We start from the raw sequence: 24,613 nt of genomic DNA on the forward strand, positions 1-24,613 counted from the left end.
TAAATAGGTAAACAAATTGTGGTATATCTATACAATGGAGTACTATTCAGGAATAAAAAGGAAAAAGCTTACTCATACGTGTGCCAATGTGGATGAATTTCAAAAGAGCATCATACTAAATGAAGGAAGCTAGACACAAAAGTCTACATGCCCTATGATTCCATTTGTATGACTTTCTAGAAAAGGCAAAACTATACTGACATCAGTTCAGTCTCAGTGATATGGGAGACAAGAGTTTGAACTGCAAAAGGGCACAAGGGTTCCTCTGGGGTCATGGAAATGTTCCATAGCTTGATTGAGATCATACACTTTAAATGGGTGAATTTCATTTATATAATTGTACTTTAACGTGGCTGATTTTTTAAAGACCAAAATCTTTTTCTCCCCCTTTTCATTTCTTGATACTTCATCAAGAAGCTTTAGAATAATTTCTTTACTAACTTCCTTGGACCCATTGGCCCCAGATCACCTAATTATTAACCCCCCTCCAAGCAGCAGATAAAAATACTGGATTTTTCCTTCCCTCCAACCACTAGATGGGATTTTCAGAGACCAGATGGCTCATGACTGAGCCAAAGGAGTCCAGGGGGCCAGAAACTAGGACAATGAGAAAACCGGGGCTGAGGATGGTTGAATGGGGGAAATTTTGGAGCTGGGCCTGGGGCCGAGAGCCCCTGAGAAGTACTGGAGATGGAGACCCAGCTCACCCTCCACTACTGTCGGCCCTCAGGAAGGTCAAGTTATGGTAAATGAGGTTCTTATTCCTGCCCTGTTTATGTCACTGAATTGTAGGGATTCAATAAGACTTTGAATGTGAAACTGCCTTGGGAGAAACATAATAAACCCTGCACAGATGCAAAATCTTATAATGACTATTATTGATATTATTAGTCCTTGCCCCCGGGGCACTCGGTAACCACGGCGCTAATATTGCAATCAGGGACCTACCAGGATGCCATCTTGACAACCTCCTCCCCAGGCCCCCAACCCTTCCTCCCGGTGTGGGGGCAATGGAGGAAGGGGTAGATTTTCTTTGCTCATTGGTGCAATCTGCCACTGCAGTCTTCCACGGGAAGCTTTGGAAAGATCTTAATAAGGCAAGTGCTTACAGATGTTCCGGCAGCCAGGGGCAGAGAAAGGAAGTGGCTTGTACTTACTTATATGCAGATTTTGCAAGTTTTCCACTCAATTCAAACTAGAAACAGTGGACCCCATCTCCTTTCATGTTTCCTTAGAAAGATATCCGGGCATTCTCTTCCTAACAGAAAGGGTCATCTCTCCTCCTTACTCCCCTCCACAGAGCTCAGAAGTCCGTTAACACTCCATAACTGCTTGCTTGTTCATTTACTTTTTGAGCACTTACTGCCTGCTAGGAACTTGATGTGCAATAACCATAAAACAATAGACTGGAGAGGTAGATTTTATTATTCCCATTTCGCAGACGAGTAGAGAGATTCGGTAACATGGTCAAAGTCACACTGCTAGGAAGAGGTCAAGGTCGGACACGAACCCAGGCCTGGTCCCAGCCTCCAAGTTATTTTACTGCCATAGAAGAGGCTGGGGTGTACAGCTGCCCAAACAGGAGGCCTGGGTGCAAATGCTAGAGAGGCATCTAGCTGTGTGGTTTGGGACAAGTCACTTGAGCTCTCTGAGCCTGTTCCCTTGTCTGGGAAACGCACGAGGTCACTGCGCTGCTTTGTGTCGTAAGAGGTGACTGGCGCGAAACCTCCCTGTGGAGGAAGCAGAGCGCAGGCCGCGCCGGGCTGCTGGTTGTTACTGTAACGGCCTCCTGACCACAGCTCCGCCTCCCAGCCCGTCCCCCAGACCAGCAAAGCGCCCTCCTGAAAACGTGATTTCATGTCATGAACGTGGCAGGCGCAGGCGAAAGACCTTGGCTTGGAATCAGGATGACTTGGGTGTTCATGGCACCTTCGCCATTTACTCGCTGTGTGACTTCGGGGAAGTGTCTGAACCACTCTGTGTATCTTCCCTTATCACTCAAATGGGCACGATAATAGTGGTCTCTCACTGGAGAGCTGGAAGAATCCAAGGAGAAAATACCCTGGAGGAATTGAGCCCACAGTCCTCGGTAGTATATAATCAACAGTAGGTACTCCATCCTCGAATTAGTTGTTGTATATCCCAGTCAAATGGCAAACTCCCCGCCCCCGTGTCTTTGTATCCCCATGCACACGCACGGGGCCTGCCACTGCTGACTTGTGCATTGTTCGCTGAACGGAGGGCAGAGTCTGCCTGGGTCTGGTGCCTTCCTTTTTGTAGTTATTCAATTATATAATTCAGTGTTATCGACTATAGTCACCATGTTTTCCATTAGACCCTCAGGCCTTCTTCATCTTGTAGCTGAAAGCATGCGTCCTTTTGCCAAACCCTCCCTGTTTTCCCCCAGCCCCCAGCCCTTGGCAACCACTTTGCTTCTCTGAGTTTGACTTTGTATGTGTGTGTGTGTGTGTTTTTAAGATTCCTTGTATAAATAATATCACGCAGTATTTGTCTTTCTCTGTCTGGCTTACTTCACTCAGCATAATGCCCTCAAGTTCCATCATAAATGGCAGGAGTCCCTTCTTTCTCACGGCTGAGTAATATTCCAATGGATACATATACCTCACTTTCTTTATTCATTCATTCGTTGGTGGACACTTAGGTTGTTTCCAGGTCTTGGCCACTATAAACAATGCTGCAGTGAACATGGGGGTGTGGATATTTCTTTCAGATTCTGTTTTCATTTTATTTATTTATTTGAGAGAGAGAGTGTGCACAGCGGGGGGGGAGGGGCAAAGGGAGAACAGACTCCCCGCTGAGCAGGGAGCCCTGACATGAGGCTCAATCCCAGGACCCTGGGATCATGACCTGAGCCAAAATCAAGAGTCAGATGCTTAACAGACTGAGCCACCCAGGCGCCCCTGCTCATTTTTAAACCAGATGTTTGTTCTTTTGCTACTGAGTTTTATGAGTTCCTTATCTATTTTGGATATTAAGCCCTCACCAGACATGATTGGCAAGTATTTTCTCCAATTCCGTAGGCTGCCTTTTCACTCTTTGAAATGGTTTCCTTTGCTGAGCAGAAGCTTTTTTGTCTGATGTGATCCCACTTGTTTATTTTTGCTTGTGTTGCCTAGTGCATTCCTTATCACGTTTACCACAGTGGTGGGCACACAATGCTGCTGTCTCTTCCTTTCATTACAGCACTTCACAGTTTATATACAGCATTTTCTTACATGCTGTTTAACTTTTATACCACCGTGTGAGTTAGATACAGTTATCCCCATTTGCAGACAAGGAACAGAGATGTGACCTGGTTTCTCCGAGGTCACACAGCTGATAAGGGGTCGAACCAGCATTGATCCAAGGTCCTCTGGTCCCAGGAGTGTACCTGCATGGAGCAGTGAGGTTGCCACATGCTCTAGGGAGGAATTCCATCAAGGCCCCTTAAACCACAGGAGGTAGCGTGGTTCCATGGACAGCAAGCAGGCTTGAGGTTTAGGAAGATGTGCATGCAGGCCCTACCTTTCCACTGGGATGGCTGGGGGATCTTCGGCAGATTATCTGACCTTCTGCAGCTTCAGATTTCTCAGCTGTGATCAGGGAGGGTCATAAAGGAAACCACCTCCTAGAGTTATTGTGAAGATCCAACAAAATAGCCCATGTCGGGGCGTCTGGGTGGCTCAGTCGGTTAAGCACCTGCATTCGGCTCAGGTCATGATCCCAGGGTCCTGGGATCGAGCCCCAGGTTGGGCTCCTTGCTGAGTGGGGAGCCTGCTTCTCCCTCTGCCTGCCACTCCTCCTGCTTGTACTCTCTCTCTCACTGTGTCTCTTTCTGTCAAATAAATAAATAAAATCTTTAAAAAAACAAAAAACAAAAATAACCCAAGTCATGCGGGCGCGATGCTTAGCACATAGCAGGGGCAAAATCAATGTCCACACCATGCACCCACACAGGGACCATGCACCAATACAGGGTTTTCAGGGCATGGAAAGTCCAGAGTCCAAAGCTGGTTTTGCCACTTTCTAGTTAACAGCTTGGCCTGCCTGAGCCTCAGTTTCCTTACCGTAAAAGAGGATACTAATGGCATCTACCTCAAGGGTATCCTGAGGACTCAATGAACCAATATATCTGAAGTGCTGGGAGCTGTGCCTGGCCCGGTTAGTATGCCCCTGCTGCTCCCAGACCCAGAGATCCTCTCGCCCCGCCCTGCGCTTGCATGTTCCAAAGTCTTGCAGCAATGCTGTGGGGACAGCACAGCCCCTATCCCTCTCTGAAGTATACCATTAGGAAACAGAGCGAAGTGGGGGGAAACCTCAGCCAGAGATCCCAGGCTGCTTCAATCTGCAGTCTCCAGATTCTGCCCACCCTCCAGAGCCCAGTGCTGAGACATGTCCCCTGCCAAGCCTTCCCCCGTTGTTCTTGTGCCTGCCCTCCAGCCCTGCTGGCCTCAGCCCCTGCCCCTGCCCCTGCCCCTGCCTGGACTGGACCCGCTTTCCTCTGGATTCCCACACCAGCCTCCGTCTGTTTTCTCCCCGCTACATCACCAATGTTTGCATAGGCTTCATCTCCCTACACTAGGGTGAGCTTTTCGGAGCAGAGCAGCATCGGTGACCAATTCGCCTCTCCATCCAGGATAGGATGCAGCCTGGCTCCGTGGCATATAGTAGATACCATTTGTTGACTCAATGCATGAATCAAGTCCCTATTACTGAGGGCGCTGGACAAAAATGGGGAATTAAGCCCGCACTTTTGTGAAAACGCGTGCATTCATGAAAACAAAAGCCCAAGTACGTGCCTCAGGGAACTGTCCACCACTATTACGGTGTGTGCAGGCGTACAAAGCCCTTTCCAGACATTGCCTCATCTTATTTTATTTTTTTAAGATTTTATTTATTTATTTAAGAGAGAGAGAGAGCAAGCACAAGGGGGGGCGGGCAGAGGCAAAGGGAGAGGCAGTGGGAGAGGGAGAAGCAGACTCCCCGCTGGGCAGGGAGCCCGATGCGGGGCTCGATCCCAGGACCCTGAGATCATGACCTGAGCCGAAGGCAGATGCTTAACCGACTGAGCCACCCAGGCACCCCTCAATTAAATCCTCATTTTACAGATGAGGAGGCTCAGAGAGACAAGATATTTGCTTAATATCACACAGCCTTGACATCAATCTGGCGGTCTTGGGGAAGCTTAACTCAGACTAGGAAACTTGGTCTGTAACTTGAGTGTGCCAGGAGGCCCCAACCTCCTCCTCCCTCCACACCACCCCCCTGCCCAGCCCTAGAGCCCTCAGGGCTTCCTCTCAGTCCCGGAGCTTCCTGCTACCCTCTTTCCTTCCTGCCCTGCAGGGTGGCCCTGCCCGCAACCCCACAGCCATTCAGTGGCCTATCTTGAAGCCTACTTGTTTGAAGTCCAGCTGCCTTTGTAGGGAGCCAGGAGAGTTCCCCGTACCAGGCTGGGTGGCTCAGCGGGAATCACAGAGCCGGGCACTCGGCTGCATCTTGCCAAACGCCCTCACGAGAGTTCTCTATTACCTGGCAGACAGGTGCCTGGCTACTGGGCAAAGCCAGTTTGAGAGGACGGATCAGGGCCATCCAGCCCATGCCAGCCTCAGAGAAGCACGCCTACACAGTGTTACTCATCCACCCTTAGTCAATTGTGGGCACGCACTGTTTTTCCAGGAACAGGGAAGGCAGATCCTGGTCGATAATAATGACTGTGTTTGTCAGTGTTTCTGATTTACAAAACATTTTTGAAGGCCCCATGAATGATCCCAGTGGATAACAGTAGTAAAAGTAATAATATTATATATTATAAATATAATAATAATTAATGTTAATATTAATGCCATGTACCTGACGAGGACATTAAGGCTAAGGGAGGTTTGATGACCTCCTGAAAATCCACAGCTAAGACTAGCCCCATGCCACGCCCCACAACACCACGGCAGGTATGTGAGGGGAGGTGGCCTCTGGGCTGTGAATGGAAGAGCCTTGATCTTGCCCTCCATAGCATAGTCAGACTAGGAGTTAGACAGAAACACAAAACCTCAGCCAGTCTCCAATCCCATACCTCAGCTACCTCCTAGCCAGCCGCTCTGCTCATGTACACCAACCAAACTCACACACCCACAGCAACACCCACTGCTACACACTAACACGCGATGTGCTTATAGACACTTGTTCGGGAGTGCAAAGATTCATACACATAAATATACACGCATGCCCCTCATTGCACACTCACCTAGGTGCACACATACCTTAACACGCACACCTCATTCCATGAACACATCCAGAGCTCCCATAAAAATGCACATGGATCCTAAATGTATTCCAAGTCAGTAGAGACTCCCCAAACCTATGCACACGCGAATACATGAATGCACACACACTCACCCTTGGGTGTGCAGACACACATATACACGCATATATACAACCCTCCATGTGTGGCCATGTGCACACACACACAGAACTGAGACCAGGGATGTTGTAGCCCCTACATGAACCCTCCTGATCGTGTGGGTTCTGGAAGGATACGATGTTCCATGGGGACCTACAAATCCTCCATCTGTGGCTACATGTGGGTGGCATTCTGCCAGTCCTCCAGCCTAGTCCTGCATGGCATGATGGAGATGAGCGAGCCAAAGGCCAAGTTCAGAGCTGCAGCAACATGAACAACTGTCACATGGGCATGGTGCCACCAACCTTTTTGTCCCTGAACACTGAGCCAGGTTCCTGATCGGGCCTGGCTGAGGGGAGGCACTTCCCACACTGCAGAGGACTCCCCTGGAGTGGGGAAAGCTATGTCAGGGTATAAGAGCTGAAGCTTGCATGGGGATCTTGAAGACACCACTTTACTGTGTGACCTTGGGTGGGCCACCTCAACCTCTCTGAGCCTCAGTCGCCACATCTGTGAACGAGGGATAATAATACCTTCCCATCGGGAGGGTCAACAAAACGAGATGACAGATGTACATAAATGCCCAGCACACAGGAGAAATGAGTACATGCTGTTGAAAGAAAGACAGAATGAATGAGTGAATAGCAGATGATTGTGAATGGTACTCTAGGGCGCTCTCTGCTGAGCTACCCTCCCTCTTCTGCCCTTTTAACCCCCGACTCTGTTTTCCGTAGTAGTGCATTGCATCACTGCCCTGCCTAAAGTTCCAACCCCGTGACTTCCCATTAGCCTCCCAGTCCACAAACTCCTCTGGAAGGCCCATCTTACTCTCCAACCCCATCTCCCCCACTCCCTTGCCTTCTGGCCACCCTTCCCTTCTTCTATTCTTTGAACGCATCCATTTCTTCCAGCCCCAGGGCCTTTGCGCAGAATGTTTTCCCTTCGGGTCTTCACGTGGCTCTGTCCCTAGCTTTATTTAATCTCTCTGCTTAAATGTCACCTCCTAGGTGAGGTCTTGCTTACCAAAACCACCTTCCCCCCGTCATCCCCTTATATTCCCTTTGAGCCCTTATGAATTTATATGCACATATGGTCATTTTTTTGTTTAATATCTGTCTTCTCTTGAATGTGAGCTCCATGAGGACAGAGTCTTTGTCTGGCTGTGAATCCCCAGCACCTACAGCACAGCCTGACATACAGTAGGTGCTCAGTAACTACCTGCTAAATGAACATACAGGTATGACTCCAGCCCTTGAGGAACCTAATCAAATTTTCCATCCCTACATAACAGTAATGTGCTCAGCTCTCCTCTCTCCACGTTCCTTTTTTCCTGTACAGCATAGCTCATTATATTTTAATTTTTTTCCCAGCCCCCAGCTAGTCTAATTATTCACAGCACTCATGTGAATATTAGTATACATGTGTTGATAAATGAGTGAGCTTGGGCTGATCTATGCTAATGGTTCTTAAGCAGGGGGCTGCATCCTGAGTCCTTCACTTAAAATACCCTTGGCCACTCTCCTTCCACTAACCCCCTACTGAATGACAGTCTCCAGGGTGGAGTCCGGGGCAAGTATGTTCTGAAAAACTTCTCTTGGCCGCCCAGATGCATGTTACTGCATCATCTGTGGGAAGGCAGTGGAGAGCAGAAGACACCGACTGTCAGAATCACCCTGCTGGGGCTTGAATGTAGGCACCACTTCAAGTCACCTAAATGAAGTCTTCATGCCTCACCCCTCAATATATCAGGACATATATTCAGATAAGTTTGTAAAGCCCTAACACAGTGCCTCGCCCATAGTAAGCACATGATAAAATATTTGCTTTCATTAAATTATTATGACTTTCCTCTAGGTAGTGATGCCACCTTCTTCAGTTTCCCTACAAAGCTTTCTGTGGCAGACAGTTAGCAAGTGGAGTCGCCTGTCGGGCTGATGGAAACACACGTGCTATTTCTCCCACCTTCCAGAGCAATCTTCTGTCTTGAACCCACGTCCTCCTCCAGTAATCAACCGGTTCCTTTACTCTTCCTTATAGGAAAATTCATCAAAGAGATTTCTGCACTCACTGTCTGCAGTTCCTCTCCTTCTGTCGTCCTTTAAACTTCTTATTAGGGAAATTTCAAACATACATTTTACTAATCTCCCACTCCAATATTTTTTGCTGGGGTATTTTAAAGCATACCCCCAAAATAAGATCATTTTAGCCGGAATGTATCTCTAACAGGTAAGAACTTTAAAAAGATATAATAACAGGATCATTATTACACCGAACTAAATTAACAATAATTCTCCAATATCGGTGCTCAAATTTCCCTGATTGCCTTAAAAATGTCTTTTTACAGTTGCTTGGGCTGAATTAGGACCTACTCAAGGTCCACACATCACATTTGGTTGATTTGTCTCTTTTCCCTTCTCTCTTATACCCGCACTAATCAAGCTTCTGCCCCGATGGCGTTACCAGACTATGCTTTTCAAGGTCGCTGATTACCTCAATGTTGCTAAGGCTGATGGGCAGTTCTTGCTCCTCACCCTACTCCAGGGCTCCTCTCTATGTTCCCACCCTCCTGGTTGAAACCCCTCTTTGCTGGACACCTCATGCTTCTCCAGCTTTTCTCTTGACACCGGTGTGCGCCAAAGCTCCACCCCTGGTCCTCTTCAGTCTTCCTTTCTCGCTCCTTGGTGATGTCATCCAGTCTTAAGGCTTTCAAAGCCACCCCAAATTTATATCTCCAGTCCATTCCATATGCCTACCGATCGTCTCCACTTGAGTGTCTAACAGGCATCGCATAACAGGCATCCCAAACTTAACATGTCTGAAACTCCACCTGCTTTCTCCCCCGACCCAGACCTCCCCATCTCCCCCTTCTAATAACTTTGGCCCAAACTCCTGGACTCATGCTCAATTCCTCTTTCTCTCATATGCCACATTAACCCTTAAGGAGGTACTGTTGGTCTGACCGCTCATAGCCACCTTCACTGTTACTACCCCAGGTTCTCGCCTGGACTTTGCAACAATGTCCTGCCTTCTCTCCTTGCTTCTAGCTTTCTTCTTCAGGCCCTTCTCAACAGAAACTCAACCCAGCAGCCAAGGTTCCTTCTAACCCAAGTTTTCTTTTTCTTTTTCTTTTTTTTAAAGACTTTATTTATTTATGTGAGCGAGAGCACATGAGCGAGGAGGGGGCAGAGGGAGAGGGAGAAGCAGACTCCTCACCGAGCAGGGAGCTGGACAACATGGGGCTCGATCCCAGGACCCCGGGATCATGACCTGAGCTGGAGGCAGGCACTTCACCGACTGAGCCACCCAGGTGCCCCTTAACCCAGTTTGTCTTAAAGTAAAAGCCAAATTCATCACAACGGACGTCAAGACCCTATCAGCGTGTCTCCACGAGGAACATTGGTATTTGGGGCAGGAACATTCTTCACTGCGGGAGCTGTCCTGTGCAGTATCAGCTGTTTGGCGTAGCCCTTGCCCCTAAATGCTGGGGGACAACACCCCCCCTCAGCCCTGCCAGCCATTGTGGCAACTAGCATATCCCCACACATCTCCAAACACAGCCTGGTGGATCGCAGCTTGAGCATCCCTTACAAGATTTGCTGCACCCCTGCACTCCCCCACCTTTGCTACCCCCCACCAACATTTCTGATTTCGCCTCAGATTATTCTCTCTGCATTCCCTCTGCTCCCGTCTTACTTGAACAACCAGGCGGGGTCCCTCACCGGGGCTTTGCCTCTGCCAGCCACGCTCCTCCCCCAGACGGCACAGAACACCCCCTCCTCCAGGTCTTTGCCCAGGGGTTACCTTCTCTGTGAGGCCTTCCCGGGGCCCCCTGTTTAAAACTGTAAACCCCTTTACTCCCAGGTCCACTTCTCCGTTTTATTGTTCTCCACAACGCTCACCCCATCAGATGTACTATATGTTTGCATTCTTTATCTTGCTGATTTTTTGTCTGTCAGCTTCATGAATGGAGTTGGGGATTTTTTTGTTCAGTACTGTACCCCAGTGCCTGGAACAGTAGTAACTGGCACACGGTAGACGACCAAATATTTGTTAGGTGGAAGAGTACACAAGCCATGAGTATATACTTACGTAGCGAAGAAAACAAGCACCTTTAAGCCAAGGAATAAAGAATTGATTTCATTCTTAGCCAGGACTGGAGTATGCTCAGCCTGAGGTGGGAAGTAGGAGAAGTGATGAGAAGCTCGGTTTCCCCCTCGGATCAGTTCAGGAAGACTTCCTGAAGGAGGTGGGGTTTAAGACTCATCTTCGGCTCCTGGGAAGGAGACTATAACACCCTGGCAGCTCCCCCAACCTTGATGCCTGTAGACAACAGAGGGGGCCAAGCTAAAAGAGTGGCGACGACTCTTCAGGTAAGGAGGCACACTTCCTGAGTCTTCGTTCTACCGTAACTGACCAGGGTCTGCAGGAGACTGCAGCAGCATGCCTCAGCAGCTGGAAGGCCAAGTTCAAATGCAGCTCCTAGGTAATGTCTGCCTACCCGCCCACCCCTCAGAAAAACCCCTCCCGAATGATCACATAGAGGCAGGCTACTCAGAGCTTGCTTTCCAAACTCTCAGCAGACAAGAAGAAGGAACCTAGATTCACAGTCAATGGCATATTTTACAGCTATTAAAAAGAATGAGGCAGCTCTTTTTTATACTGCATATGGAAGGATCACCAAGATAGATTATTAGGGGAAAAGCGCCAAGGTCCAGAGCAGCATATAGCTTGCTGCCATTTGTGTAAAAGAAAACACACACACATAAACACAAATACATACATATATTTGTGTGTGTGTGTGTGTGTGTTTGCTTGAATGTACTTAGAATAACCCTGGGAGGACGCATGAGAAGTTGCTAACTTTTCTGAGGGCTGGTTTCCCGGGGGGGTGGTGGCCATGGGGATGAGTGGGTTGGAACCAGGGGTGGGGAGACACGTTTCACTATCAATTCCTGCACCCTTTTATTTTGTGATATGGCAATGTGTTATTTATTTGGAAAGAGTAATTTAAATTTTAAAAAGAACACAAATAGATTAACAAAATGAAAATCAACAGGGCCAGGTGAAACGTTCAGCATTTTTGGTATTAAAACTTGCACAAGTGGCCAGAAGTCTGAGGATGTAGTCCTTCAGGAGCACTCACTGACCTTGCTCCAGAGGTCCCATTTGTGACCCCGGGGGGCTGAGAAAGCCAGTGGGTTCCTAGGGGCCATCCAAAGATGGGCGAATCCAGAACCTGCCTGGCTGGGACAGTGTGAGTGAGGGGCTCCCTGTGCCCAGGCTGGTCTGGCCACATCTCCCGGATATGGACTCAGTCCTGGCGCCTGTGTTTTAGAGAGCAGTTGAGGAGGTGGCCACGCAGAGCAACCCACAAAGCCACGAGGAGCAGGAAGAGGTAAGCTTAGGTGTGTTCTTCGGAAAGAAAAAAAAGACAGGGGTGGGGGGGTGTGGATCGTGGACAGGAAGGCCAGGGAAGGGAGAGATGAAGGTCTTCAAATATTTGAGGGGTCGTCAACGAGAAGTCGTTCTGTTCTGAGCCCTCTGGAAAACACAGGGGAACAAGAAAGAGAGCCCTCCACCTTCGAAAAGCACTTTCTGGCCCCAAAGGTCCCCAAAGAACAGCAACTACTATACTTTTTTGAGTCCTCAATGTGCGCAGACACTCGCCCTGCCTGGCGCTTTATTGGCATGACCTCTTAATTTCGCAGCAATCCTATGAGGTTAGGACTATGCCTATCCCCATTTTACAGATAAGAAGACCAACACTGTCACTGCTGAGTATCGCGGTGAGCACGTGACCGAGTCAGGATTCAAACCTAGTGCCACTTTCTGAACTATTACGCTTCATCATAGGTTGGGCCAGAATTCTAAGACTATGTGATTCTATAAAATACAATATAAACCATGGGAAGGCTGAACTACAGCGGGGATTCTCCTGCCCACGTGTCTGGGTACAAGGGAGGCTAGGGGAGGTGGATGCTGTGTAGAAGTTGGACCTAGGGGACACCATCCCCATCCCTGAGGTCGCTCGTGCCGCCTCCTCCGCTTCTCCTCCCCAGTGGATGCACGCCCACCAGGCTGGGCTGTGGCCTACGGAGGCCTGGGAAGGGATCCGCACCCTCGGGGGCAGCGGTCGTGGTCCGGGGCGGGGGAAGCCAGCAGGGCCGCGGGCGGCGGCGGCCGCAGGAGCAGCAGCGGCCGGGTGGTGACGCAGCACGGAGGCCCCCCGACCTCCCGCCTCGGCGCGGAGGAGGGGGGGGGGCGCTTCCAGACGCCGTGGGCGGGTGGCGGTGCGCACGCCGGACTGAGTCGGGGGGGGGCCGCGGGGCGGGACCGTGGGGAACGGCCACACTCGAGAGCCGGGCCGGGGCGCGGGGCGACGCGAGAAGGGAGAGGGGTTGGGCGGCCCAGCGGAGGTCGGCAGCGCGAGCGCGGCGAGGGCCCCGGAAGGCGGGCGGAGGGGGTGGGGGCCGGCGGGCGCGGCCGAGCCTGAGCGCACAGGTGCCAAGGCTGCGCCTCCGGAGCCGGTGACTCAGCAGCGCCGCGCCGGGCGGGGGCGGGGGCGGGGGCGGGGGCGCGTGAGCGCGGGAGGCGGGGTTGGGGGGGGCGCGGCTTCCCCCGGTCGGGGTGCCCGCCCACGCGGGGGAGCGTGGAGCTCGGCGCGGGGCGGGCGAGGCGCGGAGACCGGAGGTTCCATGGTGCTGTCAGCAGCCCGCCAAGCCGCCCACGCAGCCGAAAGGCCGGCTGCGCGAGCCCTCCCCACGGAGAAGCCCCCGGGGAAGCGGCCAGGGGAGGAAGGGCTTTCCCCAGGCTTTCCGAGCGAGTTCTGGGGCCACGGGTTCCTGCTCTCCCTTCCAGCTTGCTCCCGGTTTTCACGCAAAGTCCGGAGGGAACCTGGTGGAAATTCCTGGGGTACTTAGAGCTGGAAGCCCCTGCAGAATTCACCTAGTCCCTCCCCGACCTGCAAGGGTCTCTTTTTTTTTTTTTTTTGGAAAGGGAACGTGAATTCAGTCTCCCTTTGTCCCCCATTCTGACCTCCCTTCCTAAGGCTCTTACCATTTGGAAGTCACTTTTCACGTCTAAGCTAGGTCCTTCCTGCTGCAGTAACCTCTCAACAGCTCTGCTTTTCGTGGACTTGGTGAGTCTAGGGGAGACAGAGTCAAAGAGCAGGGCAAAGAGTGATTGTCCCCATTGACCAGAGGGGAAGTCCAGGCCCAGAGAAGGGGAGGGGTTTGCACCAAGCTTACACTTGGGGTCTGTGAGGATGGCACAGCCATCAGGACTGAGGGGCCTGGCTTCTGGGTCAGAGTCTCTGCCTACGTCTGGAATTCCCTTCGACCTTCCATGACTGGCTCTTAGGAGTTAAGTAGCCCCAAGAATGTCAAAGATGCCAAATGAGCCAATTTGGAAGCATCCAGGACATCTCTGTAAAGACCAGACTGTGCCAGGAAACACTGAAACTAGACACAAGCAAGAGATTCCCAACTGCTTTGTAGAGTTTTTGTTGCTGTTGCTGTTTTAAAATAATCATTGTGTTGAATTCATGTGTTGAATGAAAATTGTGGTGCATTGGAACCATTTATCAAGGAAGAGATTGTGGAATTCCCTTGCCTCTCTGCCTGGGATGGGGAGTGCTTTCCTCATTGGAGGCAGGGAGGCAGCTGGTTTGACCTGACAGCTCCAAAGCCCTGAGAGGTCATGTGGTTCCAGGCCCTGGCCGAAGCTAGGCCAAGTTGGGTTCGGGGGAAAAACCACAATGCAGCTTCCCATGCACCACACTGCTGCTGGGTACCTGAGCTTCCAAACACAATACCTCAAGAGTGCGTCTCCGATCCCCGACCCCTGCCCTTGCCCGCCCTCCAGGCAGCCTTCCTCCCAGGAGCTGGCAGCCTCCAGAGGCCTGGTCCCCTTCACACCTGCAATGGAGTGAGGGTGGAGGCATTATAGACTCGCCCCATTTTACAGAGGGGAAGACCCAGAAGGAGCTGGCTGGCCAAGAGAGACAAAACAAGTCATGCAGATAAAGGAGATAGAACCCAGAGTCCTGCCTGTGTAACCAGACCAGGGTGTCATGGGGAAGCAGGAGGAAGGCCTCCGCTGAGTTTTGCTGCGAGGTCCACACATCTTTTTATGGTGTGTGCTGGGATCCATCTCCCCCAGCCCTAGTAACACACTCACCCCCACGCAACCGTACCCACAAACACATCGGCAACTTATACACGCCCGCTCCCCCTCCCTTCAGCGTCCTGACATTTCCCTGAGCAGAGCTGACACTGCCTGGTCAAGAAATAGGAGTAAAGAGGCCTGGAGGCTGGCACTGGTTCCTGTTTCATCCCCCAGGCCAGAATCCAGCTCTCTCTTTTCTCTTTCCACCTGGAGACATGGCCACATTTTGGGCTTCCTTTCCCTCCCATCATCATAGACCTTTTGCCTATTCCTAGTTCAAGCTTCTGGCAAGGCCATGAGCCTGGGGCGGGGACACTGAGATGAAACACTCAAAGGGTTTTCTCATGCTTAATTCTTAACACGGCACCCCACGCCGAGGACTGGACTGGTCTGGGGTCAGAGGCTGGCGGCGGAGGCAGGGGAGGCCTTTCCATGCTCATGGAGAGGATTGGGGTGGTATCTGTTAGCTGGGAGGAGCATTCATGTGCCCCTCCCTCCCCAGCTGGCCTTAAGAGCTGAGCCTCTGATCCAGTTTCTCTCACATGCTCAGCTGCAGAGCCCGGGCTTTTGGGCCTAACTAAGCACAACCCACTTCCCTAGTGGGTCTTCCCTCCAGCTGAGATCTTCTTCAGCCTGGACACCATACCCTTACTTCCCTCTACTCAACGACTGCTGAACCTGCCTGGGACCTACATGTTAGAAGTTTGTTTATTCAAGCAGTATTTATCAAGCCCCTACTAGATGTTGAATTAGCCCCTCACCCCCATTTCTCTCCAGGCCCATGTAACACCAACCTCTACCTCCTGTTAACCCTCTTGCCCACATCTTCCCACCTCACAGCAAACCCCAATAGAGTTGTGTGAAATTTTGCCATCTAGAGAATTATTTTAAGATCCTAGATTACTGAGTGTCAGGATGCTCCTTAAATTCCTGCCTAATGATTTTTACCCATGAAGCTCACTGGGCAAGTATCCCTTCTACAGCCAAGATAATCACTTTTCCAAGGCAAGCCAATGTGGGAGTGCCCTGGGTCCCCCCACCTCTCTGCTTGCCAGGTCCAGGCAAGGCAATTCCAATTCCCTGCAAAATACGACAGAGATAAAAATCATTTCGGCTTTCAACAGCCTCCCCCGCGAGCCCTTCAACTCCTTCTGAGCCTCCTGCTCTGTCCCTTAGTCCCCCCAGTGCCACCATGGCATCCTCCTGCCTTATCAAATCCTTTCTCGGACACTGCTCACATGAGAACTCTTTCATGCTGAAGTGTAAATGCTGCTAGAGCTAAGTGTGTTCTTTTTCTCCTGTCCTAGGAGAATTTGCATTTTAACAAGGGGGATAACCTTGAAGTATTGAAAGGAATCTCTAATTGTGGAATTGCTGGCACAGGCAAGCTGTTCTGGAAGGCAGAGACCTCCCTGGGTCCTCTGAATTCCCGTAACTAGCTGCAGGTCTGGCCCCGTACACCCACGGAACAGTCCTGACCAGTTCCGGTTACCCGCCACTGGATAATGTCAAGAGCGCCAGATGAAGAGTTCTAGGTCTTGTGCTGCCACTAACTTGTCTGGAAGCACCAGTCACTTCTCTCCCTAGCCATAGCTTCCTCATTTGCCACAATGAGGAGTTTGAAGCAAAGGACCTTTTCGTACCTTTCCAGCTCTGACATTTGCTTGACTCCCCAGCGGTGCTGGAAGACCCCGGCCCAGCTCCGAAAGCCCTCTAGCCCCTGCAGCTGTGGCCTGGAGGGAATGGCCTGGTGCCGGCGCAGAGTGTGGGCAGGCCCTTGGACGGGCCCGCGTGGCCTCTGTCCACAGTAGCCTGGCTGCCGGGGGCGAAAGGTACCACTTGGCACGTACGCCGGTCCTGCAGAGTTACATAACCTCCCAGATGGGATACTCCAAACAAAGAGCAACTGCAGGGCAGCCCAGGGCTCCAGTGCACCCGGTGCCCCCCATAGTGGCAGGTTTTGCCTGTGGTGGCCTCATACACCTCAAACAACCACCCTGGGAGGGAACGTCAGAAGCCCACTATCTTTTCTTTTCTGGTCCCCCCCCCCGCCGCCCAGACGGTATTTCATCTAAGAAAGTCTTAGGAGAAGAAACTCGTATCGCTAGGCTTGACCAGAGAAAGTAGAGTCCTCCCCTAACCTCCCCGCCTTTCCCCTCAACCTACCACCCCAAATCCTATAACACATCAGGCTCTCCTTTTCTCAGGCAATCTCTGCTGGGTTTGGGGGTTTTTGTTTTTTGTTTTTTTCAACTTTCTGACCTCCAAAAGGGCTGCAAAGAGCAGGACTACCCTTTCAAAATTCCCAGGATGGAAGAATTTGGACAAATGGATATAGCTTTCATTCCAGGGAAGTGGGAAACATTTTCCTGGCCCAGACTCCAATCCCCTCACCCTTTACTTTTATCCTTGACAAGTTCATATACTAGATGAGACTGTGGTTTCCCCATTTGGAAAATGGGCAAGGTCATTCTTATCACCATGGGGCATCGGGTGATAACTCAGATCCCTTTGATGTCCTTAGGAGAAGTGCAAAGAATCTTAAAATGCAACAGAAGACATTTAAGTTGAGCTTAAGGAAGTATTTCCCAACTATAAAGTTGTGAGACCCCATCACAGATCACTAAGAGATGGTGGATTTGTCCTGCCTGGCTGCATTGCAAGGTAAGCTCCACAATTCATGTATCTGGAAGAGCTTGGGTGCACATTATCCAAAGGTAGAGGGGTAGATGAGAAAAGGGCACATGTAGAAAGCTGGCTTGGAAGCAGGGAAGGAATCCTGAACTTGGCTTCTAGTCTTTCATTGTGGTCTGACTGGGGATGAACCCTAGGCCCTGGGTTCTTTATCTGTAGAAATACTACAATGTATTGAATGTATTGAATGTATCCAATGTATACTAAAAAAAATGATACCATTTGATTTTTAAACTTTACAACAACCCTTCAAAGTATATATTACTTTTCATTTTATAAATGAAAAAAAACAAACAAACAGAGGCTTAAAGAAGGTAAGTAATGAATGTAAGGTTTCACAGCTGGTAGGTGATAGAGCAGAACTTATACCCAGAGATGCCTGACTTCAAAGCCCATGTTCTTAACCACCTTGATCTTAAAAATTCTGTGATTCTATCGTTCCTAAGTTCCCTTCAGCCTGAAAAATCTAATTTCTCCCTCACTCTACTCCTCATCCTTTTTTGTTTGTTTATTAATGCCCTCACTCCTTGAAATGGAGATGACCACCACTTTCCTCCCTGGAAACAAGAAACTCTGCAACCTCGGTGAGAATCTGTACTTTGTGCTTTTCCAGAAGCAGAGGAGGAAGGTGCTGCAGTGGCCCAAGCCTTGGAAATCCTGCCAGATGGCCTTGCATTTGGGGATCTGCCAGGTGCAATGAGAGTGTCCCAGGGACCTCTTACTAAGAAACCCCACACCAAGCTGCTGCTTAGTTAGTGTGCAGGGCCACTGAGAGTATGTTTGGGCCCCAGTGAAAAATGTTGAGGTTCCCCAACAAGGTCAGTCTGTCTAAAAATCTTTATGTGGGATTTAAATTCAGGATCCAAGACTCTTTCCAGACCACAGGTCCAGCTGTTGGTCCCAGCTCTCCCCTCTTTTTCCATATCACCCTCACTTTCATTGGCTGTCCACCCAGACCTGACCCCATCTGCCTTTTCTCATAAGTGACCTTTGAAACTCAGGCTGCACAGATATTTGCTGAATCAGCAGAACCAACTGCTGCTCCTCTTGCTTGGTTTCAGGCCAACAGGAAAATGTTCCAGGATGCTCTCGTGAGGCCCTTATGGCGTTAACTATGTGGGCCTGGGAAGGGCTTGAGAGTAAGGAAGGAGAGAGCGAATGAAGCAAGGCACAGGGAGCTGGTGAGGAGGATGGAGACCATTGGGTTTTCCCAGAGGCAGGAGTGACTTGTTTCTCTTGAACTATATTCTTTTTGGGTGAAAGGGAGGAAGGAACAGTGGTCTGGGCTCTTGGACAAGCAGGGAACAGAAGATTTTTGTAAGTGCCCACTTTGTGCCAGCTTCTAGGTGAGCAAAAAGATGCATGCTCCCTCCTCTCAGTGAGCCTTCATTCTGGCCCCATTTTCCAGCTTACCAGCTAGAAGTCCTCTCTAGAGGAAGAAAAGGAGGATAGGCAGTTTGGTGTGCACTGGCCTTCATGTTGTGTCCTCAGCAAGCAGGCCTTCCAGCCGCAGGCAGACAAGGACCCTGAGTGTCGAGGCTTTTCTTACTCTGTTGATAGAGTTTGGCCTGCTGGGAAGTGATTAGGGTTGGGGGTACTGTACTGTCAGATGTGATGATATGCACATGCAATACAGCTATCTCCATGAATTGAATCTTCGGGGCTCCATCCTCTTTCCAGCTATCCTTGGCTCTTACTGTTCCTGACATAAACCCTTGACTCCAACCAAGAAAACCTTCTCTCTGGACTCTCAATATGCTCCCCCTTTCACCCTTGTTCTCTTCTGATAGAGGGTAGCTCTAGGCAGCAGTGATCTGCTTACACTTGTTTAGATGTTTCTAGATATATGCCTCAGGTATGTTGAACAAGGACTGTTTGCTTCTCTCCTGTTTTTCCACTGACTGACAGACCTTCATGCTCTCTTAGTAGCTCTCAGAATGGGCCACACAGGAGCTGCCATCTCCAGGCGGACAACCCTGACTCAGTAGGAACAGAGACACCTGCTCCAATCAGCATTTTAGACAACAGGCTAAAAAGCACATCTGATGATTGTCTAACTATCCTTGAGCCTCCAGTCAGTATGACCCCCTGGAACTCAAAAAATGACCCAAGATTTATTTTATGCTTAAAGGATGGGAGTAGAGAAGAGGAGACTTCCCTGAGCAGCTTAAGTGGAACCAAAGGATAGATAGAAGGAAGAAAATATGGGAGAGAGAAAGAGTTTGAGGAGAGGGAAGAAGGGGGGAAAGAGAAGGAAGGACAAAGAGAAAGGGGAAGGTAGCAAGAAAGAGAAAGTAAAAGAGGAAGACAAGGGACGAAGGAAGAGAGGACAGGACAGGAGCTACTGAGCCATTCAGACTTCATGGTTACTTGGAGGTGGGGGGTATGGGCTAGAAGCTGAATTTGAATTATAATTCAAGAATCATGTCCAGCCTCCAGTAATCCTCTGCCTAGGGGCTGGAGAACATGGACAAGCCCTGGGCTTTGAATGCATGGCTGGCTGGGTGGGCAAACGTGTTCAGATAGAGAAGCTGTGGTCACACTGAAGCTAGTAGCCTCCGGTAGGGTCGTGTGCTTCCATGGCAAGAAGTAGATTTCACCAGATCAGGCTGAGGTTCTGACTCCAGCCAGGAAAGGGATAATCAATTCTGTAGATGCTGTGAGCCTTGATTGAAAAAATAAAGAGGAGGAAGCTAGATGCTGCTTTCATTAAGAGGCAAAAGCAGTGGGGGCTGGAGCTTAGCAAGAGTCAGGAAGCATGCAGAGAAAGAATGTTAACCCCTCCAGCGTCTTTCTTCCATGATACCTCTGCACTCACCCACTCCTTCATCATCACTTCCTTGGCCTGACCTCCAAGGCCACCACCTTCCTATCTCCCTCATCTGCCATATCTTCTTCCTACTTCAGCATGCCCAGTAGAGAACTGATTCAGCAGGGAGCTCCCCAGGAGAAACACCAGGGAGAGGGCTGCTGGCTCTGCTCTTCTTCTCCTCACCTCACCCTATCCATAAAGATCTCTGCCTGCTGGCTGCATCTAGCCCTGCACCACTGAGAGGTATGGGCAGAGGAGGATAGCCATACAAAATGGGGGTCATGGGTAGAGAGCAGGGTGGGGCCAAATGTAATCAGCAACAGTGATTCATTACTGAGGTTCTGTGGGGGAAACTTAGGTTGAAGTTCAGCAAAACAGTGGGGAGAAATGGGTGGTACAAAAGGCACAAAAGACATTCAGCCAGCCAGGATGTCCATGATTTCACATCCAAGGGGAGAGAGAGAGTTGCAGGGAGGAAGTAAGGCGCTCTCTCTGTCTCTTGGTGTCCAGGCTCGGGTAGCAAGGGGAAAAGCTGGAGGATCTGGAGGAAGGAAGGAGCTACTTGGGGTATTAACCTTTTAGTGCCTGGCACAACTTCCTAAGGGAAAGATTTTTAACAACTTCTACTCTCCTCCACCATTCTAATTATTTCTTATTTTTGTTCTGCCCCTATGGGAAGCAAAAGCAGGACAAAGGAGAAGGAAAGATGAAGACGCTATGGTTTGTCTCTGGTTTTGACTCAGGAGGCTGGATAGGAATCCAGGTGATTCCTAAATCCCCGGTTTTCCAGCAGGAGCACTTGGGCAGGAGAGTTTGGGCTCTTTAAGCTACTTTCAGGGCCACAACAAAGTCCTTTTCCAAGAAAAAATTATCTTTCCTCAACCCTTTTTGCTCACAGTTCCCTGAAGAGATGCGAAGAAAGTGGGGAAGAGAAGGGAGATACCAAAGGGCATGAGGAGAGGAATCTGGTGGAGAACCATAATTACCAGGAAGCTGTGGCCGCCCCCTGAAAAACAAATGAAATAGTTCTTTCCCCCCTATTTAGGGAAAAAGCCACATAATACCTTGTAAGAACATTGTCTTTTTGTTGAATCATGGGCACTGAAGGAAAACTGACTTTCTGCTTTTTATGCCAGATAAGGAGGGAAACTATGAAACTGAAGGAAGAGCAAATGGGACATTGAGGGAGCTGGGGAAGAAAGCTGCATCTTCTTGGGGCTTGAATCAATTGCTATAGGTCTGCCAAGTCAGATCATCCTGGATCTTCACCCCTAAGAGCCCATGATTCCTGTCAAGTCTACGCTCTATGAGCTAACATATCCTGACCCGACTTCTCTAACTACATAGATATGAGAAGAAAATGAGTTTTTAAGGAATACATCAAATCTTCACAAGTATCTGCGGACCTGAAACATGCTGAGACTGGATGAGGTGAGATTCTTGGCTCTCCTCCCTCCCCCCTCCCCCTCAGCTCCCCCTTTAGCATCACCATTGTCAGGGTCAGGTGCTGATGAGGTACTGATTTCCCCTGAGCTGTTCTTCCATGCAGTTCTCCCATCACCTGTATACTCAGAGGAAGGAAGCTGATATGTCACAGCCTGCCTAATACAGAGGAGAGAATATTCCAGTCCTCTTTTATCTCTTCTTCCCATGTCCCTAGTTCACAGACATTGAAAGTAAAGAAAGAGATTGAGGTCCTAGAGTCCCTCGCTGGGGCTAATGAGTATATTTCTCTCAGGACCCAACATGAGATTCCTAATATCACCAAATAACCAAGTGGAGACAAGATTTGCAGCCATCAGCCATAATAGAGAGAGATTTAAACACCCAAATACCACAACTCCCTTTGCCAACTATCTCTCTTATCATTGTTCCCTTCCCACAATTGCCAACCATCCTGCACAAAAATCCTCCTTGAGTCAGAGGAAAAGAGCTATAGCCAGATTGAGTCCTCACGCTATAACTGAGTCCTCCATTGGCTTGGTGGGTTGTGCCTTTGCACCCCTTTGGTCCTGTGGGGATTCAGAAGAAAGATGCCCACTCAGGTCAGAGCAGAGTAAGCTTCCCCAAAGAGCCACTCCTGGCTTTGATCCCACTGCATCAGTTAAGAGCCAGACTCATTCCTCTGGGAAATGCTTTTCCCACCCTTTATCTTCCTCTATCCCCAGCACCCCTGCCTTCTCACATCATTCCTGCTTTTCAGCCTTATCCCCTGCCTCCTAAATTTTCTCAGACCCCAGTTCTATTCTTCCTGGACCCTAGCCCTTTTAAAGCTCTTAACATGTGTCTTTGCCAAGCCTCTGTCTTTTTCATATCTCACTCTCCATTCAAATAATTTTACTACCCAAACTCCCTTCCAAATTTTTCCTAACTTAAAAAAAATTCAACTGCTCTTTTTTTCTTCAGTGTAATCTTCACCACAACTTCCTCCCAATTTTGTCTCCTTTAAAATCTGCCAGTTTCTGATATCCCCAATCACTTAAAACCCATTTCTTTCCTCCTTTGCCCCCCGTAAGGGTCTGGATTCTCTCTTTTGCTCCAACATCCCCTAAACCCTCTCAAACACTGATATTAATACCTCTTTTCCCCCAAATCTCCTTGACACACTTCTACCTCCAAGCATCTTCTCATCTCTTCACTTCAGGTTACCCTAGTCCTTCAGACTCTTAGGGGCACCCAATTTCCGCCTTATCTCCTCCTTACACCCATTTGCTTCCCTTTCTGTCACTATAATCCCTCTCCTTTCTTCCCCACTCACTCGGGTCTCCTGCTCAGGACGCCCTTGCCCAGGGCGGCGGGGGATTTGTGCTGAAGGAGGGTTCCAGCGGCAGTGCAACAACCCGAGGGACGCTCCTTCTCCTTGTCTGCGATGGCCCCGGGCGCCACAGGGTGCTGGTGGGGCGACTGGGGTGCGTGAGCCCTGCTGCTGGGGCCCGGCTGGGGTTGCACCAGGAGCTGTCCGTGGTGCTGAAGCGGTGATTGCTCCGGCGCAGGCTGTGGCGCGGCGGGCGAGATCTGTCGGTGGTTCTGGAGTGGTTCCTGGGCCCCGGCGGCGGCGGCGGCCGCGGCAGCGGTGGCCGGGGTGGCAGGCAGCGGGGCTGGCGGCGGAGGGACGAGCCCGGGCGGAGGCTGGGCTTGCAGCAGCTGCTGGTGCTCCCACAGGCTGCGGTTCTCGGCGCTTAGCTCGTCCAACCGCCGCTCCAGCTCGTCGATGCGCTGGCGCTGGGTGTGGATGAGGCTCTGCTGGTTCTGCACGATGGCCGTGAGCTCCTTGAGGTAGAGCACGGCACGCACCGGGTTCTCCAGCAGGCTCTCCATGCCGCCCGCCGCCGCCTGCGCCCTGCCTGCGCCTCGGCAGGCGGCGGGGAGCGCGAGGGCGCGCAGGAGCCGAGCAGCCCCAGCGATCCGCTCGCCTCCCTCTCCAGCGGGCCCAGCCTCCCTCCCCGCCGCCGGCGCCGCGTCACGGCCACACAGGCATTCACACACGCACCGAGGGGCGGGACCGCGGCGCCAGGGCCCACCCTCCCACCCTCCCACCTCCAGGCTTCGGGAGGAGTCTCGGCTTCCTGCAGGACTGACAGGAGAGAAGGGAGAGGAGCGAGGGAGCCGGTAGGGAGCAGGATAAACGAAGGGGACCAGAGATAGATAAATCTGGAGAGAAAAGGAAAGCGGGTGAGGTGGACTTAGGTGTACTGGGAGAGTGCGGTGAGATAGGTAGGAGAAAAGAAGCAGATAAGGACAGAGGAAAAGAAGAGGAAGAGGCTGGGAGAAGGAGAGGGAAGGAGAAGGAGACAGAGAGAGAGAGAAGGTGGCAAAGGAGAGAGAAATGTATTTAAAAGGAGGAAGTCATGGGACTCGGAAAGGTCACAAATTCTTTTTCCCACGTCCAGCCATCCCAGAGGTTACGGGTCATCTTAAAGTCCTTCTGAGGAGAGGCACACTTGCCTCTTTTGTACTCAACAATCTATTCTGCTAGGGAATTCCCTGGGATGCAAGGATCATAGAATTATAAGGGACTCTCGAGAACATCTAGTCATTTATTCAGCCAAGAGGAAACTTAGGGTGGGCAGTCTGTTTATGTTGGGTTTTCTCTGGGAATGAGACCTCAGGACAGTTTTGGCCACTCTAATATGAACATTAACTAAATAAACCAGGTCCTGTGTGTCATGGTTCATGCTTCCAGAAACTTCTGAAGAGATCGTTCTGTTTGAAAAACATTTATGCAGTGCATTCTCCTACAAACACCGGGTTAGGTGGTGGTAAGATCAAGATGACTAGGATGGAATCTAGTACAACAGATATGGTGTGCACCTAAATAACTAAAATACAAATCAAAATTTCTGTTAGAGCTCTTCAAACCAAGTTTCATAGGAGTTCAGGGGAGGGAGAGGTTGTGTTTGCCTATGGTAATCTGATCAGGAGGAGGTGTTATTCAAGCTAGGCTATGAAGGATGGGAAATTTCAACAGGTAGACAGAACAGGGGAGCAGAAGATGAAGATATGTCAGACAGCAGGAAAAGACTAAGGAATGGAAATAGAGCACTTTA

At 50.3% G+C, this 24,613-nt stretch overlaps 1 protein-coding gene across 3 annotated transcripts in view; it reads right to left on the reverse strand.

Moving 5' to 3' along the window:
• Window positions 1-23,474, reverse strand: part of IQSEC3 (IQ motif and Sec7 domain ArfGEF 3) — a 104,626-nt gene extending 81,152 nt beyond the window's left edge. For 2 of the 3 annotated variants that reach the window (XR_014145553.1, XR_014145552.1), the window contains exon 1: window positions 22,825-23,473. Coding sequence is in view for 1 of the 3 variants with exons in the window: in XM_081821014.1 (XP_081677140.1) it covers window positions 22,825-23,384 (560 nt within the window). In the remaining 2 variants the exon portion in view is untranslated. Of the gene's footprint in view, window positions 1-22,824 lie in introns of all 3 variants that reach the window. The other variant, XM_081821014.1, reaches the window with a different exon arrangement.
• Window positions 23,475-24,613: the final 1,139 nt, after the last annotated feature.

The sequence above is a fragment of the Leptonychotes weddellii genome, chromosome 5 (genome assembly GCF_054177405.1).
Source record: "Leptonychotes weddellii isolate Sample4059 chromosome 5, ASM5417740v2, whole genome shotgun sequence".
NCBI classification, from domain to species: Eukaryota; Metazoa; Chordata; class Mammalia; order Carnivora; family Phocidae; genus Leptonychotes; species Leptonychotes weddellii.